At 36.1% G+C, this 22,598-nt stretch overlaps 1 protein-coding gene across 1 annotated transcript; it reads right to left on the bottom strand.

Moving 5' to 3' along the window:
• Nucleotides 1–2,221: 2,221 nt before the first annotated feature.
• KDELR3_2 (ER lumen protein-retaining receptor 3) lies at nucleotides 2,222–10,702 on the bottom strand. Its single transcript, XM_012944308.2, has 5 exons — nucleotides 10,389–10,702; nucleotides 10,094–10,353; nucleotides 8,281–8,533; nucleotides 3,689–3,732; nucleotides 2,222–3,654 (listed from the first exon to the last, which is right to left on the bottom strand). Exons 1-4 carry the CDS (start codon nucleotides 10,477–10,479, stop codon nucleotides 3,698–3,700), a joined length of 639 nt encoding a protein of 212 aa, XP_012799762.2. The 5' UTR covers nucleotides 10,480–10,702; the 3' UTR covers nucleotides 2,222–3,654; nucleotides 3,689–3,697.
• Between the last annotated feature and the right edge of the window lie 11,896 nt (nucleotides 10,703–22,598).

The raw sequence follows: 22,598 nt of genomic DNA, 5'->3' as shown, positions 1-22,598 counted from the left end.
TATTTGAATACATAGAACTTTACAATAAAAAGCTTCCCATAAATCACTAAGTATAAAATATATATTAAGTAAAAAATATCTAAGGTTATAATTACGTCATTGCAATCAATTGCTTTTCTTCCCTCAAGAAAATAGAATTTCATACATTGTAACATGAGGGAAATATAAAACTATCGATAATGGTTTAACCGAATAGACCATTAAAATCAATGCATATCAATAACATGAAAAAAGTAGACAAATGAAATTTAATGATTATTTACACGTTTATATTACTATGAGCTATATGCCACACCTAATAACATGAACGTTAATGACGAGACTATAATTTATGGACAAACCAATCAGGTATAAGTTAACAGGTCTCGGATTCTGGAGCGAAATTCATTCATCCATTTGGGTAAATGGAGTTTTGGCATTAAAGCTGATGTCAGTTCGTGATGAAAACGTTAAATCTAATTCTTAACCCTAACCATCAACTGCAAATCATAATTCTATTTCCTCACACTGGTTTATAATCCGCATTTAGTCCTGGTTATTAGGTGGACACTATCAAGGTAACTTCAGCGTCGCTCAAAGGTCGTCCATAAATTATAGTCTCACCAAGTTAGCCATCAGTCGTATCGACAGTATGGTATAATATTGGCATTTCAATTTATGAATCGAATTTTTAGAAATTTCAAATCACTGGACTACGGACCTTGATTGATGTTACATGTCAAAACAGATGACTTATAAACACGTTGTACACTTTCCTAATCAATGAAACATTCATACAATCTATTATAACAGGACGGATATTGTAAAAGCTGGAACTGATCTTTCGAATTATTCTTAATTATAATTTCATTTTATAATTACTGAGTAACTAGATTGCTACGTATATACATCCTAGTATTCGTAAACTTTAGACTAACCCATTGACTTGTATCATGCAACTTACTATTCTTAATTTGTTACCAGTCAGCTATTTACAGCTTTCCCTACTAAGAACTTCTTTTGGATTGTTCATGTATAATTGGTATTCATCATTTTGTGCTGTGATGCGGTCTTGTATTTCTACATATAAACTATATCTGTTTGGAATATAAACGTAGTAGACTGGCTGCAACTTCTGAACTCAGAAGCTGGGCATAGAAGGGAGCCAACGTATAGTGGATCAATAGGAACCTCGATGTCACTCCAAGGTCAACAGTGCTGCTCAGGTATGTAAGTGGTCAAGTGAAAGACGCTAGACTATAGTGTGAATGGCAGACCAAATTAGAATTGGTGACTGGGCACGTGACATTGGTTTATGGATTTTCACGACATAACACATTCATAGGCTATAATCACATTATTGATTTAGTGACTACGTAATAAGTTGTGTATTGAAATAATAAATGGTTTTAATACATAATTACAACCTATATTCAACATATTTGATTCCCGGACCACATAAATGCATTTCCAGAGAAAGTGTAAAGCTGTTATAAGTACTATAACGTTGACAATCGTCTAGATCAGTGTTATCAGTTAGGACAGTGACAACGGGCAATTTAAAGTTTCTGATGAGATTTCATGTGCATTAAGGTAGTTAACTAATCTCTCAATACAGCTAATAAACATCCAACCACTTCATCCTATTTATTTCGACTGGTAATTTAATAAGAGCATTATGACGTTGAGCCTCTCACCAATCAATGTTACTAGAGTTTTCAACAAAACAATCAATAGTTCGGAGAACTTTTGAATGAGCTCGCAATATGCATAGAACTAGAGAAAATCGGTCTTTCACCCAATTCAGATGTATCACAAGAGACAAATGAATAATAACTAGCTAAATTATTGGTTCACTTTCAGCTCCACAATAGACAACCGTTCTAGGCATCTCTTTATGATGATCATTTTTCCAAACAGTACTAAGACTGTTGAGATGAAAAACAGATCAACTCTAACATTCACTCTCACGAAACTATCTTACTTAAAAGGACTACTGAGCCGATGGATCGAACTAACATTCAGCAAATAGTTGGGACTTTATATCCATAATATTCTAGTTTCATGTTTTGAAATGGCCTCTGATTGTTACTGATATAGTCATAAAAAAGTAATTCATTGTAAATAAAGTTTACGTCCTAAGAACCCTTTTCTCTGTTGGGTGGTCGAAAGTAATCGGACAGGAAAAGTTGAACCTAGGTCTCCTGAAAACTGACACTTGTCAGTAAAAAATACCTTCAGTCCTGAGAAAACTGATGCTCCCCGTAGAACTCGAACTCACATCATCTAGCTTTACGGATAAGGAAATTATTACCAGGCTGTTTGGACCGCGATTGATTTCATGTAGATTTGAGATATTGAAAATTGATCGATCTCTGAGTAGTGAACAATGTCGCGTTTGTCCAGTACTTGGTACTGACCGAGTTCTATCGATCAAGTTAAGATGTACCCGCTACTGTAAGCGACTTGCCAATGTACACTCTATTAAGATATTAGTTGGTTGGAGGTGGACGGCAAAAAGACTAAATATAATTTAGATTACTTCAAAATATTTACACAATGAATAAAACATCGAATCCAACATAATTTACTAACAGTGAAAATAGTCGATCCATGTTTGCAAATAACTTATCAACCAAAGAGTGAACTTTATCGATACACGTCCGTAAAAATATATATACTGGAGAAAAGTCGTAGCTTTTTGTGTGAATGTTCGCAGAGACCGAAGGTTATGAGTTCGATCTCCAGTGGCGGAGCTCTGAATGCGTATTGCTAAGTCCTGTAATAGGACGGAACAGCTGCCCTGTGCTACCTGATTTTCAAAGGATATCGAACATAGGTCAGTTAGTGACATAAATAAAGGAAAATTTATCGGTTGACTGTAAAATAATTTACAGGAATTTCTGTAATAAAAGTGTTTTCCTTATCATCCAATCACTAGTAAGACGTGTATTTTCATAACCGCGACTTTTGCGTTAGGACTCGAAGTCATATTTCTGCATAAAAAGATGATTTGAAAAACCTATACCATTAGCCTTGACAGGTAGTTTCAACTCGATCTTAAATGAAATAAGAAGTCAGAAAACTGTATAATAGGCATTTATGATGTTTAATTTATTTGGAAGAGGAGAGCAAACAAAAGCAAAAAAGAAGTGTTAACAAAATTTGACAAGTAAACAAATAAGTGAAAAAAAGTTTTTGAAATAATAAAGTATGTTATGAAGCAAGTTATAGAAAAATGAAGTGTATTGTTATTGGGTACTTAGACACACATATTAACCGGTTATTAAAACGGCGTATATATATATATATATATATATATATATATATATATATGGGTTGAAAGCGTTTTACATTTTCAAGGAAAAATGAAGCGAAGAGAACACTTTCTTATATATAAATACATAAAATAAAACAAACACACCAAATACTCCATGTCACTTATATTTTTATGAAACCATAAACAGTGAAGTCAATAATACTAGATAGAAAAACACATATAGATAAGAGAAGGAAAGCAAAGTTTACAGTTCAAGAAGAAAATTAACTGAATAGAACCAGCAATGAATCGATTTACCTGGGCACTTGAGGTTTGAACATGTTTTCAACAAATTTACCACTAAGACAAATGAACCAGTATTGTAACGAGAGAAATAACGAACAAACGAAATATTGCTAAATAAGGTATTAATCGAAAATTACAACACACCCTTTTTTCTCAGACTGGAAGAATAAGTTGGCGACCTTTGAGTACTATGAAATAGAACAACAAGGTAAAAAAAACAATTGTTTTAATTAAAGGTATCAATACATAAGAATTAATAAATAATTGTACACACACAATTATTGACTTTTAATCTAATATTTAATGTATAGGTTTAAATGTTGACCAAAATATCTCATCAGATACTCAATTTATAACACAACAACGGTTTTCAGCTATTAGCATTACAAGGAGTGATAAGCCAATCATGATTTTTACAACAAATAAGTGTTTTCTTTTCACATTGATTATTATTACTTGTGACAGATCAATTTATTTTTCTGTTAGTTAAAGTACACATCTTTTTAAATAGAAGTTCATGCTAAAATGTATATCATCCAACCTTTATTGATTATAGGGTCTCCGTATAATCCATACTCCTTGCAATCAATTTAGTCAATCAGTCATAAACAACATAGAACATAGAATATATGCACATCGATTCAAGTCGCACTCGACCGAAACTGCTACCTTGACGCGGTGGTCGGGCTTTACTATCGTGATGACCCAACCGAGCTATATTGGCTGGAACATATGTTCCTGTAGGTTCTACCATGCCAGGCAGGTCGATTGGAGAACGGTAAGACTAAAAGCAGCAACTTAAGGTCTGAGGGCGAAGTCGTACTGCTGACTGTGGAGGGGTGTGACAGCAGTAAGGTGTTTCCCTCGGACAACCAGCATCTGCAGCGATGCTGCCTTCCCACAAGGAGGGGTGGGGTTAGAAAAGGTCGACCCTAAAAATGTCACACCTCACCTTACCTCACTTATATCCGTCTCCGGCGGTAAGGCCCTTTGAAGAACGGAGCTAACACGTGAAAAACCTTCCACAAAAAGGTCGTGCGCGACCGGCCTCAAGCAGTTGTCCCTTGGGCTCTGCGGTCACGCTCCCAGGTCGTCAAGACCAACACTAATCCAATTTCCTTTTCAGGTTCCTCAAGAAACACCCTTCCACGGCGTGGACAGCCGGGAAGTGATATCAGCCCTCATACCCGTAACAGCACACGAGGCCAAGTCGATCACATTCAAATCCTTCCTACACCTCCTAATACCTCTCTTATCTCCATGACTAACCCTCCTCACGTCTCTTTATCACCACGCACCGCTATGGCAAACGATTCGAGTACGTGGAACGCTATTCCTGGTCTCCTGAAACCACGCTCTAAACTACACGTAGGAGCTTTTAACGTACGAACACTGTGCCAAATAGGACAGCAGGCTTCCTTAGCTAGGACTTTAGAATCCCGCGCCATCGATGTGTGCTGCGTCTCCGAAACGCGCATACAGGATCCGAGTAGCGTCATTCATTTGACCTCACCATGCCAAAATAAAGAACCGACTCGATTTACGCTTCGTGTATCTGGAAGCCCTGATTCTGCTTCCCGTGGCCTCACCGGAGTAGGCATAGCATTGAGTCCTAGGGAAGAACTAGCTCTCTTAGAATGGATCCCAGTAGACAGCCGTTTGCGCGCTGTCCGACTGAACGGAACAGTAAGAATCCGGAAAGATAGGGACACTCGTCGTTGCCTCTTCGTCGTCTCTGCCTATTCTCCCACTGACTGCAGCTCAGATGATGTAAAAGATGAGTTTTACAGAAAGCTTTCCGACCTTCTCCGAAAAGCTAGGTGCTCTGATGTAGTAATAGTGACCGGTGACTTTAATGCTTAAGTAGGTAAACTAAGCGATGGGGAAAGACACCTAGGTGGATCTTATGGTGTCGTGGCTCAAAGAACAGATAATGGCGACCGTCTGTTGCAGCTATGCTCAGATAACCGCCTCTTTCTTGCAAATACTAACTTTAAGCATAAGGGCTCTAGAACACAGACACACATTCAGACGCCCCACAATGGTAGTATTTCTCGACCTTAAGGCGGCATTCGACTCTGTTGATCGTGAGGTTCTATGGCAGTGTTTGTCACTAAAAGGAGTACCAAAGAAGTACATTAACCTTATAAAGGCTCTCTACTCGAACACAACTGGTAGAGTGAGAGCTTATGGCGAACTGTCATCAGAATTGATTACCTCAAGTGGTGTTCGTCAGGGCTGTCTACTCTCCCAATTCTTGTTCAACTTTGTGGTCGACGTACTTTTAGAGATAACACTCTCCTCATCTAAATTTCCAGGGGTTGAACTTCTACCGGGAGGTTCACTTGTTGACTTAGAATATGCTGATGACATAGTTTTATTTGGTGAAGACGCTGACAAAATGCAGAGTCTTCTGACCACTCTAAGCAACAATGCAAGCATGTTCGGGATGCGATTCCCTCCCTCGAAATGCAAAATGTTGCTTCAGGATTGGGTTGCATTGGTACCCGAACTAGTGATAGGGAGTGAAGTGATTGAGCGTGTCGATCGCTTCACTTATCTTGGAAGTCTCATCAGCCTTTGTGGTTTAGTGTGTGACGGAATCTCAGCACGGATACAGAAGGCTCGACTAGCTTTTGCCAACTTGCGTCATTTATGGCGTAGGCGAGATATCCGTCTATCGACCAAAGGACGTGTTTACTGCGCAGCAGTTCGTCCCGTCCTACTTTATGGCAGTGAAACATGGCCGGTAAGAGTACAGGATATTCGTAGGTTACTAGTATTCGATCATAGGTGTCTTCGAAACATTGCTCGTATATCATGGGACCATCGAGTAAGTAACAGTTGTTAGAAAACGGGTACTAGGTAAGGATGGCAAATCAATTGATGAAGTAGTGAAACTTCATCAGTTGAGATGGCTGGGACACGTGTTACGTATGCCCAACCACCGACTACCTCGACGTGCTATGTTCAGTGGTATAGGAGTAGGTTGGAAGAAAGCTAGGGGCGGCCAAACCAAAACATGGCACAAGTTCATGAAGTCACTGACAAGTGGACTGAGTCATGTTGGTAGGTGTAGACTACCTGGTTAGGGACCACATGATAGCAACCGATGGTTAGAGACCCTGAATGACATGGCTCAAAATCGTTTGCAATGGCGCAGGTGAATCTACTCTTTGTGTTCTCCCAAATTCTAATCTTCTGAAATTTTCATGTCCCTTTTTTCCTCTTTCCAAATTTATTTCACTGGATTATACTCTTTAAATAACACCTCCAAACCTTAATCTTCCCGATTACTACTTATACTCTTGCTACCTCTACCACTACGGGATTTGAATCGACAACTGCATCTCTGTGCTAAGGTGGTGTGGCAACTCGAACTGATGTACGTACGTACGAAGCTCTACGTTGTTACTGACTGACTGACTGAGTCGCAACATCATATCAACAAAGTGAGATGAAACTACCAAGACAAGTGACAGAAGAGTAGAAGTAGTAACAGTATCAGAGATATCAATTTAGATATAACTGAAAATTTTTAATATAGGTATATATCTAAAATATATGTAACATTGTTAGTTCTAATACAAACCTATATTAGGCTAAAAAAGGTAGCCGAGGAATCAGATATGACTGGATACAAAGTATGAAAAATACAGCGCGTATGAGATAATGGCGTAGTCTACCCACAGTCTATCGCGTGAAGTGAAAAGATATGAGTATAAGTACAGTCCAGTTTTTAGAGACAATCAAATTATTGTTAGTGCAAATCATTAACTAAATGCAAATTGTTATACTGGACTTTAATCTATATTTGATTGATAATAGAAATATTTGGAACTATGTACTGTGCAAAGGTTGGTGCATGTAGGATTTTTAGTCACACATTTTATTTTACGGTTGACGATGCTATCCAGCTGTATAAATGAAAATAGGTGAAGTAAGACTTGAATTTAACACTAGGTAATTAAAAGAAAAATGCTTATGTTAATAAGCAACACTACCTCAACTAAACACAATTTGGTTTAAACCTGCAATCCAATGACTGAAAACAGACTACTTGAATCCTAATTTATAGTGACTTGGGTTATCTCGCTGGTGAATATTTTGACTGAAATTTGATCAATCTTAACATACGTGCATCTTGTGAGGATTGCCTCAAGATACCAATTGTCGCAAGTTCATATAGAATAGATGGAGTGACTAGCTGTGAATATGGGGAGATCCAGGTGATGAATCCTAAATACGACGAAACGCGGGTCATGAATTCGCCTGGTAGCCACATCTCATCTGCTCTATATAAACTTGTGACAACCAGTATATTGATATGATACGCAACATATGCCGAAACTAATCACAAAATACTTAACAACGAGATAGTTTAAACCATTACAAATTGAATTGAAATTCAGACCCATTCCACAAGTGAGCAGCTATGTGAACTCATTAGCTAAGAGATAACGCGTTAGTATTTGAAGCTAAAGGTACTGGGTTCGAATCTTGGAGTGGATATCAACTCTGAGAAGCAGGTACGTCTGGTTAAGAAGTCCCAAATAGGACAGTACTCATCCTGGATTCCACCACCAGCCATATTCCATTTATTCTGCATAGACCACTAAGTTGTTAAGTCATGGTTCCGAAAAACTGACAGACAATACGATGTAACTCAACAATTCCACTAACATTCGTGTATCAAGCCACAATTCTAAGAGCAAAATATAAACCAGACCTCTTACCTCTAGTGACATAAAGGTAGAAGAAATCAATGTATAATAGTGTTTGGACACATCCAGCTACAATAGCTACCAAGTCATAAACATCTTCCACATAATATCGGTATATCCAATTGACCAAATACAAAGCACGATAAGATCCCAATGCGAATAAATAGTGCGCAGTTATCGTTTCCGCTTCACCTGTACTACTGATCATAAATAATTGAGGCAAAATAGCAACTGATTCCAGATATATAGAAAATGTCCACAGTACCTATCAAGAACATAACATAAGCATTTGAATGTGGTTTACATTTCAAAACAAATGTTAAGTACTATTAAACATATCATAGAATTTTCTATATGAAAAAGGTGAAATTTTCGCAGATTATCGTTAACAATGAACAGATAATTGGAGGAAACGCGTACACTAAGTAGTAACCGCCATTTTTTCCACCCTATTTCAACATATTAATCTTGACGACCATGTTCTACGATGTCTTTAGAGCAAATAACTATTAAATCATCAAAAAATTCGGGTTTTAAATCATATTCACAGAGAATCTATCATGATCCGGATTTAGAATAGTAAGGAGCCACTATTAATCACTCAATAGCTATTAGGTTAAGGTATTAAAAACTTGTTTAACGGCCCTAATAAACCTTGACTCACTTGGCAGAAATTTTACATACACTAACAAACTACCATTCGGATGGCATATTTACGTCTGACGGTTCACCTAAAAGGATATCTAAAATTTTTGTTAGGAATCATGACTTCGATATAATGAAGTACTAATTAGGGGACATAAGGTGGGGATAATTTCAGATTAGCCTTACACGAATGTAGCCCAAAATATTCCCACATTATAACCGTAGACTGACTGGCAGTTTGTACATCATCCTTCACAATAACCTAAGGTGCAAATGAGTCCATGTCCATGAATAAAAAGTGGGACGGCAACATCAGATTTTCCAACCTTGGAAACTTAATGAGTGGTGAAGCCCTAATGTATGACTGTGATTTTTTTTAGAGTTCAGAAGTTAATTGTTATATCAGTAACCTCTCAACAAGTAAGTATACACTTCAAACCCACACCCTTTCTGTAAGTTGAATAATTGGACTTCTCGTTTGACTGGATATGAAAGTATCCTTCATTTTGACGCATTTCTGTGATCAGGCCAAACAACATCCATAAGGAAACCAGTTTTCAAAAATGTTTACGAGAAATATTCTACTTCTGTTAACCTTTATAAACGGTTACCAAGATTACCATGATGCCATAGACAATTTGAAAAATGAATGCATTTATGGAAAAATAACAACCTAAAAGAACAATAGAAAGACTTAATGGATGGCAATTTGTGTCTTGTCTGATTTTAGCAATGCACCAAACATACTAAGTTGCAGGAATAAAAGTCGGAGTGAGGGATAGTACAAATGCAGTCGGTTTACTTGCACTTGACCTGGTTTAGAAAAATACGAGTGCGAACTTTCAAGCAATAAAAAACCGCCAGGATAATGTGACGTATATTATGTGTTTGATAATATTAGTACTGCACCATCACATTGAGAATGAACCATAGAGAATTTGTATGTAACAGATTTTCCTGTGTTAACGCTTAGATGTTATTAATAAGTATAGAACAGGCGACATTGCTAAGTATACAAAGTATACTTCAAAACCTATTTTTTCACTGCAAACAGTATAAACCTACACATCGTAAAATAATTATATTTACAATCGGCGTAATTAATGAATAATTTATTTGAAAGATGATGGTGTGACTGACTTGAGGACACCCTCATTAGACTAATTTAATGCATACTTACCTCCAAAAACTCAAACTTGTGGTTGACAAGACATGCGAGGCCACCAATGGGGATCACAAAGTAGGGAAGACGAAACAGATGATCATTTGTGTCTAAAGTTGCCTTGAACTTAACATAAATGAAGTAAACCGTTAAGTAAGACAACACAATAAATGTAATTTTCATTATCGTGTTGTATGCAGATATGTAGTATACGAACAAGTCAACATATCGGGCAGTAAACACCAACGCAAACATAATTTGAGTTTTTCCTGAGAGGCCTACAAAAATTGAAAGCAGTTAATAGATAACTTACCCTTGCACGAACGAGAGGAATAAATCTTTAATAACAATATTATGAGTGCGGCAAGGTGGGAAATATCCCCTAACAGTCTAAAGATATTCATGTTGGTCGAGGGTTAGCCAAGACAGCCAGCAACGAAGAATTTGTATCCGGACCACAAAATTGTTGCACTTTCACTGTTCAATCGATCTTTAGGTGAAAAGGTAAAAAACGATAGGGAAGCCTACACTAATCTTCTCCGTTTAAAGCTCTGTGAGGAATCAGTCATTTTAAATGTACGTAAAGAAATTGATGATGCAATGTTTTCCGATAGAATTATAGTGATTGGTACCTCAGTGATATAAATAAAAATCTATGTTGACACGTTTTTACCTTGGCCTCTAAACCTTTTAAGAAAATCCTCTTATATTATCCGTCCTTGATGGAAAAGCAATATAAGACATAATAAGAGCCCTTTAGAATACGATTGGCTAGTGTTAGATCACCATAACCTACAGCAAGACAACGAAAACCGATTAAGGTCATTGACAGTCTCAGTCTCTCGCCTCTTAACCTTTAGCGGCCAATAAATCCATGGCATAGATGGCTTCGTAAGTCTTCGACACTGTTGCTGACTTCATCAGTTCCATTGGACACACCTTATCTGAAGGACCTCGGTTACTCATCCACGCCAGATTACCATTAGGCATGTCGCGGTATACATCCCTTCCAAAAATTAATAAGCTTATATCACATACTTCTCGGCATATCAACGACATCTCAACTATATCTATGAGCTTCGTTCTTGACTTCCGTTTTGCTTGGCTTTAGGATACTCGGTTATAAAAGTGTTACAGTTGTAGCAGTGAATGAATCCTCGAAATCAATAGCTCTGTATGTCTTTGATATTTGATGCTACGACATTGATTTTGATGAGCCCACCTAACTGAAGGCGCTTGGTTACGCACCCGCACCAGTTCATGAGTGGGTATGCCGTGGTCCAAATACATGACCACTAGCCAGGTTAGATTGATCACTTCTCGATTTATCGACAGCCTATCAAATGCATCTCCGTATTTTTTTGCATCTGACATCTGGTTTCACTGGGTCGGAATGTTTCGATTATAAATAGCATTACTGGTCAAGGTGTTGTCAAGATCCGAATACCTGTGGCATCTTTATGATCAACAGCGTTGTCAAGCCCCGAATATTCGTGACATGTTGACGTCCATTCTAGCATATTAGCTTCACATTTTAACATTGATAGTTTGCCTGGAGTACGTTTTACGAAAGCCGTCCCATAAACTTAGAGTGTTATATCTTGAATAAATCGTCAGCCAAGTTATGATAGGTTTTCTCATTAACCAACAAGAGCGTGAAACATGTACCTATGATTGTCAGATGGATATCTGTGATTCCAAAACTACGGCATATAATGATTCATAAGCTTTTTTAAATTGACAACCTCTGGTTAATTCATCCCATATATTGTTGAGTTGTATAAATCATCGCAACGACAGATCCGCACCAATATAGTCTTGTCAGAATTTGCTTGTAAAGAGCAATTGTCTGCCTGGTCAAACTCTTTTTTCTGCACGAAGATCAATGACATTTTCAGACATACCTCTCAATGACTCTTATCGGGATTTTCATTGGAAAGTTTATGGATATGTAACTGTTTAGATGCATCACCATTTTCAGATATCTTTCATAAATGTATCGAAGTTTGTGTGGTATATTTTAGTTTTGTCATGGATCCAATTATTGAAAGGTTTAATTTTGAAATGTGAAACCCATTTGAAGAGTATAAAGTGAATTTCGTCAAGGGCCTAGTGAAGGCAACATACCAATGAGGTTGCATCGGCAATAATATCATAGCTCCAAATTACTGACGTTAGTTATGTTTGGCTTTTATTAGGTTCTAGTTCCAACTACAGTCCAAAATTCATAAGTATATCTAAGTGAAAAATATGGACCACTGTTGGTTTATGAGAATTACTGAACCACTTGCATATACCAAAAATCAGATATAATGATCCGAAATAATCGAACCTATCTGTCTAATAATCATACATAGACCAGTACTAAAATTGAGAAGATAACTAGAAGCACAATCGAAACTAGGACTAAACGTGCTTAGGGCCCAATGCCACTACAAAGTCAATCACTCAAAGCTAGGAATAATGATCGTATGAGATTAAAAAAATTAACCATCTTGTTAAGATCTGCATAACTGTCTTTTATAACAAGTGGCGAAATGGACAGTAGTTCTAGTCACTGACTTAATGTGTCCTTCCTCTCCACACTTTATTCGCGTGGAATGAAAAAATACACATGGATTCCGTAAACAAAGTTTATCATAAAACGAATATTTACTAAAATTGTCCTCAGTTGTGTATACTTAGTTATAAGTCTTTAATTTAGTTGTTGCATGTTTTCACTCAAATGAGATGATAATTAACTAAACGCTTATCTGTACGACTTTGAATATGGATTAGTTTAGGAATGAGCATTTTAGCATCCGTATCTGCTCTTTTTCAAATTTAGTTGGTCGATTCCTTCAGTTGATTGATCACGCAGCTGAGCATGAGTTTGATCACTTCATTTACGCTTGGTGGCTTGTTTTTACTTCTTTCCGATCGCAACATGTTTGCTGTTTTATGGGTCTTTGCTCATTCACGGATCTCAAAGTTCGTGAACTTGATATGATTGATACTAGTTCTTTGAGGGCTTCATATAAGGGGAAAATCGATTTATCTGAGAGCGCCAAATTTTTCATCATACTTTTTCCATTCATTTCAATAGATTCGAGGAAATGAGTCAAACTTTTGCTGCCTTTAACATCAAGTTTAATGTCTCACATTCATGTGTAAACCAGCACTGAAGTTGAGAAAAATACTGAAATAGCTGCTGAATGCATTGCATTTAGAGTTTAGATTAAGGGCGGAGTTACATTCAAAGGAATTACTTTTAAACTCAAACACCAGACCCATATATCCTAAAAGCAAAGTATAGCACTGATATAAAAAGAGGTCAGTATCAATTTGTGAGTTGATATTTAAAGGTAACTGGGTGAAAATGACTTATATGACTACTGAGTTAACGGAAAAATGCAGTATACGACGCACTATGTTCACGGGACAAATTGTGACGTGTCTCTCTACTTTTCAATCAACTCCACTTGGGTTTGAAGATGCCACAGGTACTCGGAGTTTGACAAAGTTTTAACCAGTAACACCCTCTAACATGAGGCGTACCCAACAAGTGAATTCAAAAGACAGAAGCGAGGAGTTTCGAAGATATATTTGATAGGCTATCAATATATCGAGGATCATCTGGTCTTATCTGGCTAGCGATTGCAGGGGTTGTTGAGCACGACGTTCCCACTCGTGATCTGGTGCGGATACATGACCGAGGGCCTTCAGCTAGTTGAGCCCATTAAAACTAAAGTGGTCAACATCCGATGTCGAAAACTTACGGAGCTATTTATTTTGGGGACTTGTTTACTGCTATAAGTTAGTTAAAATTATCTAAAATAGTTCACGTGCAGATCATATCAACAGCATGTGCTGAGACGATCACACATTATTGCCAATAAAGTTAAGTTATCTGAATGTGACAGCCCATCCACAGACTTCAACATTACATTCCAGGCTATCTGGGATCAGGCTGCATGTTTCGTCTGAGTTGAAAAAATGCACTTGTGTATGAGTCTGAAACTTTGCTTTCTCTATTTACTACGCTTTGTATGGTGAAGTCAAACTGTGAATATTTTAGTTTTATTAAATCAACAACACGAGAAGTTTACGTTGTGTACATGGTGTTGAAGTGCGCTGCTTGAATGTGGTTCACTCTCTAGAGTGGCACACTATGCGCGTTAGGTCACGGGTTTTCGCGCACATGTAACATATTGTCGTGGATTTTATGTGTCGTTATTTATCAGCTATTAACAGCCTTTTTTCCATCATACATGACTTCTCGTAATCTTTGTGACTGGAAGATAGTTTTTATTTCAATTTATAAGCAGTTTGACGTATTTCGTGCTCACCACCTAAGTAAATATGTAGTTGGCGTAATATGGTTATTTTTAACAATACAAAGTCAAACAAGTCAAATCACCATTTTTCTAGTCAAAAATAGATTACAGATTGAGTTTTCACGAAAATAAGCCGTGAAAAGCATTATATATGGTTCACCTCCTTGATTATGGTGATGGCACACATAGATGTACGTAGTCGTTTATAAAATGTAATCAGAAAGAAGCAAGCGTTAAACTAACTATGAATATTATATAAATTGTTTGTATTTAGCTATAAAAGGTTATTTGGACTATAGGTAGCATTGTTTTGTACTGAAGTGACATATTATTGTGTAACGTATCAGAGAAAAATTATGTGAGTAACAATTGACGTTGATAGTCTTTTCTACCGGCTTTCTAAACGTATACAGGAACAGTGTATAACACCAAATTAAATAGGCACAAAATCTTCATAAGTGAAACGATGGGTGTCTCTTCTGAGCATGGTGACAAAAGCATGTCGTACTTAATACTGAATTATGATGTGTCTGTTATAGGGTTGACGAATAATTTTCTGTAAACGAAATGCACAATCGCAGACGAAAGTGTGAACAAAGTTACGATGCATATTGTCGAGTAATATCTAAATGGTGCTTACCAATTTCTCTTGCTAATAGCAGATGTATAGACGAAATACTACAAGGGTCAGACACTGAATAAATTCCCAGTGCTTGTTACGATACAGATTTGAATAAAAAAACAACTATTAGTGAGTTAATTCATGAATTCCTACTGCATTACAGACTGACTCGTCCGAAGTAATTCATGCAGACAACGTGACGAAAAGTGAATGAGCAATGGAAGCAGAATCACAAGTTCCTTGTATTCATATCTCCTTTATGCCACATTAATTAAATACATTTTCTTCATAAGCCAGACTACGCTTGTATGTTGTGACGAAACTAACTTCAGCAATTTGTAAATAACACTGATATGTGTGTTGTAAAGATTACCTATTAATTTTTATTAAAGGAAATAGAAATCTCTAATGATTAGCGCTGTCTGCAAATAAGAGACTTATAGGTACATTCTGTAACCTGCTATTTGATGAACTTATTGAATGTGATACTGATAACTAAGTCTAATTCTTTATTTCACGGCTGATTTATTGTTTTTCAGAATTGTATGAATCCATTAAAGTCGTCAAAGCTTTGTGATGATGTTTACGCCGGTCTACAACTTATGGAATTTGTGATTATGGAAGACCATGTTAAAAACCGGTTTACAAGTTCACGTTAACTGTGTTCCGTATTGCCTAGTAACATTTTTATTCAACTAATGAATTAGTGAAATATAAATATAGCAACTACACTCAGTGTCTTACTTTATAAACCGTGTCCGTATTTATTAATAGTCGATATGACGCTAGAACAAATATAGATAGAGAATAATATGAACTCCTTATAATCCACGGAATAAACAAGTAATAAGATGGATTATGTAGTAATTCATTTCACTTTTAAAATTTAGTTACCCATTTATTCCAGCACCCTGTCACTTACATCCGCTCACTTAATCCTCTGTAATTATGTGAACTCTTCAAATTGTAATCAATTATTACGTAACCCAAGTTTTCAGTTCTTAAATCCACGGATCATTTATAAGCTATAAGATTTTCACACCACTTATCTGTCTGTGAACTCCAGTCCACTATTACACCACCCATTCTTAATGTGTTATTGACTGTGAAAACAAATGACCCTTGACCTTAAACTGCACATATATATATAGTCATTATTTATAACCTATGTCATTTCAATTATTCATATTCAGGTATGTCAACTGTTCCCCACATCACTGTTAAATCCTAATGCATATTTAGTTATAATGAATGCATACCACTGTTAATCAACATTTCTCCTGGTTTCATTTTAATTCATAAGCGGAACTAATCACATGAAATTAAAATCTACTTAGCTACTGATACGATTTTGATGATAAACGTAATCCGATGAAGGTTAATATGATATGTGGGTGCCTAATCTGCAAGACTGTACGTGGATGTAGGGTTTCTTAATCGTTCTTAATTATTACAGACAGTTGAACATGAACATCATTGCTATTCATTCCCATGAAAGTAGGAATAAGATGAAAATTAAAATTATGAAAGTTTATTGAATAATCATTGCTGCTAAAGCAGAAAATCAAGTTTACAAGTTGGTATTAAGAATTCTTAAGTAATAATTGTCCACTTTCTTCTCAACTTCCGTTGCGAAACGTTCACCATACTTCTCAATGATGCGATGCTTGTGGATTCTTTGGCTTCGTTGAATACTTATATACACTTCACTCGGTCGTGGTAATGCAGTTAATGTATAATTTTGGAAGTTCTGGGTATTATGTAACTTCCATCTGCTACAATACCTAAGAAGTTGATGAGCTATCCAGTTAGTATTTCATAATTGATATAGCTTACTTGTAAGATTTCGTCTTTTAACGTAGGCAAGTAGCATGTGACGGCAGGGATATCGACACATCATAAACGTACTACAATTGCATTGACAACTGCTTACATCCACTTCATAATGTTGTCCGCTTTCATACCTTTGACATCGGCAGCAGTTACTTGCTTACCAGTTCTCTCCTTAATACTTTTGATAACTTCATGTGCTGACTCACAGTGAAGTATTACGGGCTTCAAGTTCTATTTTTCTTCTGACGATAATCTCCTTGTCCATGGATCACATACCATCCATGAACTACTACATGGATGATTGTTGAGCATGTTGTAGGATTTGATGACATATCCTTGCTCCTCTAGTCTTACACGGGATTTAGATTGACAATTACGGAATTTAGACCTTAAACATAAGATATTAGTTAAAGATCTTGCGATTTTTGCTTCACTTTCAAACCTTCCGATTTCCGTTTATGACCAAACGTACAATTAAACGTTACAAACAGGTATTTGAACCTGACATCCTTCAGCAATCTGCTTTCTGTGTGGATGTAACGAGTATAAGTAGTTTGAGAAGCGATGAAATTATAATTCCATACTTTTTGGAACTCTTTTAAGGCGCTTTCAAAATTATCCCACAACACGAAACGCTTGTTCAGTATCATACTTCGAAAGGCATCGGTTAGGTCGACTGAAATGTCACTTGAGCATGAAGCACTAAAAACAGACATGACTAATTATTAAAAAGTTATTCCTTGCAACAATAATAACCCAAGGAAATACTACAAATACTTAGGATTTACCTGTGACTTGACATTTCGTTGAGCTTTACTACAGTTGTTGGGATCAAAGATCAAATTACAGAGCAACAACTGAGCCAAAGTGTACACTACAAAACAGAGAACGCTAAATTAATGGTTTTGGTATTTATTTCGTGCTTTTTTATGTAGCATAAGATGACTTATATATGAAAAAACTTGATACTCATGCAACCCAACCAACCCACGGCAATTGAAATACGGAATGACCGCCTCTAGTCAAGCCGTTCAAGGTCGTTGAAACGAAAGGGCGGGCACATTTCAAAAGGACCTAACGTTTAAACCGTGCCCTTGCCGGCACACTATGCGCGTTAGGTCACGGGTTTTCGCGCACATGTAACATATTGTCGTGGATTTTATGTGTCGTTATTTATCAGCTATTAACAGCCTTTTTTCCATCATACATGACTTCTCGTAATCTTTGTGACTGGAAGATAGTTTTTATTTCAATTTATAAGCAGTTTGACGTATTTCGTGCTCACCACCTAAGTAAATATGTAGTTGGCGTAATATGGTTATTTTTAACAATACAAAGTCAAACAAGTCAAATCACCATTTTTCTAGTCAAAAATAGATTACAGATTGAGTTTTCACGAAAATAAGCCGTGAAAAGCATTATATATGGTTCACCTCCTTGATTATGGTGATGGCACACATAGATGTACGTAGTCGTTTATAAAATGTAATCAGAAAGAAGCAAGCGTTAAACTAACTATGAATATTATATAAATTGTTTGTATTTAGCTATAAAAGGTTATTTGGACTATAGGTAGCATTGTTTTGTACTGAAGTGACATATTATTGTGTAACGTATCAGAGAAAAATTATGTGAGTAACAATTGACGTTGATAGTCTTTTCTACCGGCTTTCTAAACGTATACAGGAACAGTGTATAACACCAAATTAAATAGGCACAAAATCTTCATAAGTGAAACGATGGGTGTCTCTTCTGAGCATGGTGACAAAAGCATGTCGTACTTAATACTGAATTATGATGTGTCTGTTATAGGGTTGACGAATAATTTTCTGTAAACGAAATGCACAATCGCAGACGAAAGTGTGAACAAAGTTACGATGCATATTGTCGAGTAATATCTAAATGGTGCTTACCAATTTCTCTTGCTAATAGCAGATGTATAGACGAAATACTACAAGGGTCAGACACTGAATAAATTCCCAGTGCTTGTTACGATACAGATTTGAATAAAAAAACAACTATTAGTGAGTTAATTCATGAATTCCTACTGCATTACAGACTGACTCGTCCGAAGTAATTCATGCAGACAACGTGACGAAAAGTGAATGAGCAATGGAAGCAGAATCACAAGTTCCTTGTATTCATATCTCCTTTATGCCACATTAATTAAATACATTTTCTTCATAAGCCAGACTACGCTTGTATGTTGTGACGAAACTAACTTCAGCAATTTGTAAATAACACTGATATGTGTGTTGTAAAGATTACCTATTAATTTTTATTAAAGGAAATAGAAATCTCTAATGATTAGCGCTGTCTGCAAATAAGAGACTTATAGGTACATTCTGTAACCTGCTATTTGATGAACTTATTGAATGTGATACTGATAACTAAGTCTAATTCTTTATTTCACGGCTGATTTATTGTTTTTCAGAATTGTATGAATCCATTAAAGTCGTCAAAGCTTTGTGATGATGTTTACGCCGGTCTACAACTTATGGAATTTGTGATTATGGAAGACCATGTTAAAAACCGGTTTACAAGTTCACGTTAACTGTGTTCCGTATTGCCTAGTAACATTTTTATTCAACTAATGAATTAGTGAAATATAAATATAGCAACTACACTCAGTGTCTTACTTTATAAACCGTGTCCGTATTTATTAATAGTCGATATGACGCTAGAACAAATATAGATAGAGAATAATATGAACTCCTTATAATCCACGGAATAAACAAGTAATAAGATGGATTATGTAGTAATTCATTTCACTTTTAAAATTTAGTTACCCATTTATTCCAGCACCCTGTCACTTACATCCGCTCACTTAATCCTCTGTAATTATGTGAACTCTTCAAATTGTAATCAATTATTACGTAACCCAAGTTTTCAGTTCTTAAATCCACGGATCATTTATAAGCTATAAGATTTTCACACCACTTATCTGTCTGTGAACTCCAGTCCACTATTACACCACCCATTCTTAATGTGTTATTGACTGTGAAAACAAATGACCCTTGACCTTAAACTGCACATATATATATAGTCATTATTTATAACCTATGTCATTTCAATTATTCATATTCAGGTATGTCAACTGTTCCCCACATCACTGTTAAATCCTAATGCATATTTAGTTATAATGAATGCATACCACTGTTAATCAACATTTCTCCTGGTTTCATTTTAATTCATAAGCGGAACTAATCACATGAAATTAAAATCTACTTAGCTACTGATACGATTTTGATGATAAACGTAATCCGATGAAGGTTAATATGATATGTGGGTGCCTAATCTGCAAGACTGTACGTGGATGTAGGGTTTCTTAATCGTTCTTAATTATTACAGACAGTTGAACATGAACATCATTGCTATTCATTCCCATGAAAGTAGGAATAAGATGAAAATTAAAATTATGAAAGTTTATTGAATAATCATTGCTGCTAAAGCAGAAAATCAAGTTTACAAGTTGGTATTAAGAATTCTTAAGTAATAATTGTCCACTTTCTTCTCAACTTCCGTTGCGAAACGTTCACCATACTTCTCAATGATGCGATGCTTGTGGATTCTTTGGCTTCGTTGAATACTTATATACACTTCACTCGGTCGTGGTAATGCAGTTAATGTATAATTTTGGAAGTTCTGGGTATTTTGTAACTTCCATCTGCTACAATACCTAAGAAGTTGATGAGCTATCCAGTTAGTATTTCATAATTGATATAGCTTACTTGTAAGATTTCGTCTTTTAACGTAGGCAAGTAGCATGTGACGGCAGGGATATCGACACATCATAAACGTACTACAATTGCATTGACAACTGCTTACATCCACTTCATAATGTTGTCCGCTTTCATACCTTTGACATCGGCAGCAGTTACTTGCTTACCAGTTCTCTCCTTAATACTTTTGATAACTTCATGTGCTGACTCACAGTGAAGTATTACGGGCTTCAAGTTCTATTTTTCTTCTGACGATAATCTCCTTGTCCATGGATCACATACCATCCATGAACTACTACATGGATGATTGTTGAGCATGTTGTAGGATTTGATGACATATCCTTGCTCCTCTAGTCTTACACGGGATTTAGATTGACAATTACGGAATTTAGACCTTAAACATAAGATATTAGTTAAAGATCTTGCGATTTTTGCTTCACTTTCAAACCTTCCGATTTCCGTTTATGACCAAACGTACAATTAAACGTTACAAACAGGTATTTGAACCTGACATCCTTCAGCAATCTGCTTTCTGTGTGGATGTAACGAGTATAAGTAGTTTGAGAAGCGATGAAATTATAATTCCATACTTTTTGGAACTCTTTTAAGGCGCTTTCAAAATTATCCCACAACACGAAACGCTTGTTCAGTATCATACTTCGAAAGGCATCGGTTAGGTCGACTGAAATGTCACTTGAGCATGAAGCACTAAAAACAGACATGACTAATTATTAAAAAGTTATTCCTTGCAACAATAATAACCCAAGGAAATACTACAAATACTTAGGATTTACCTGTGACTTGACATTTCGTTGAGCTTTACTACAGTTGTTGGGATCAAAGATCAAATTACAGAGCAACAACTGAGCCAAAGTGTACACTACAAAACAGAGAACGCTAAATTAATGGTTTTGGTATTTATTTCGTGCTTTTTTATGTAGCATAAGATGACTTATATATGAAAAAACTTGATACTCATGCAACCCAACCAACCCACGGCAATTGAAATACGGAATGACCGCCTCTAGTCAAGCCGTTCAAGGTCGTTGAAACGAAAGGGCGGGCACATTTCAAAAGGACCTAACGTTTAAACCGTGCCCTCTAGAGTTCTTTTGTCTATTGAGTTTTCACTTCTGCACACATGCTAGAGTTGAATTTTTAAAACTATAAATAAATTACATCTTGTATTATTTTGTTTTATTTGTATTATTTATTCAGAAATTTCACTTTTTTAAATCTGATTGATTAAACTGAAATTCCTAACACATTTGGTATTTTAACATCAAACATTATGCATCATATTACTTCAGTTCTTTTCCGCTATGTCTGTATGGGGCGTCCTGGTTTTTCGAAATGAATTTTTTCTGATGGACTGTTTTTTCCTCTTTGTAGAACGCAATACGTACACTATTATTTTAGTTGCCATGCCATAAATTTGCTCATTATCATCTTTATGTTTTGAAAATACGCGTATTAACCAATTTAAGGCTACCGACGTATGTTTATGCATCGTACATATATGTTGAGCATAAAATGTGAAATAGAACTTAATCGAATCTCTAATGGGTTTCATGGAGATAACTTTCTATTTGGATTTAATTTTAGTATCACATCGTCTCGATAAGTTTCAACGACTTCTGAACCCTTGTTTCTGGAACAATACGTTAGTCATGTGAGGAAACAAATCAGGACCGATTAGTGTTTTGATCATTTAGCATGTATTGAATTCAACTACCCATTTGGTAGATCGCATGTTGATGACTATAAACACTGTTATCACTGCACGGTTTAGTCTGTTTTCTGTAAACACTCAATAATTTTACATTATATTGTTACTCAAATAAATGATATGGTTTGAGATATGGTAATACTATTTAGATTTTATTGTTTATTCTGACATATTGTGACGTTAAGGCTGCAGTAACAAGAGGTTTTAAATTGTAGATAACTGATCGGTTTAATATTAATCTTCGAATTTGTGGTTAAAAGTCAGATGAGTGATATAATACGTGTTTTTCATATAATTTCTA

The sequence above is a fragment of the Schistosoma haematobium genome, chromosome 5 (assembly GCF_000699445.3).
Source record: "Schistosoma haematobium chromosome 5, whole genome shotgun sequence".
NCBI classification, from domain to species: domain Eukaryota; kingdom Metazoa; phylum Platyhelminthes; class Trematoda; order Strigeidida; family Schistosomatidae; genus Schistosoma; species Schistosoma haematobium.
Note: the sequence above shows the minus strand (reverse complement) of the source record. Positions and strands in the feature narration are given on the sequence as shown.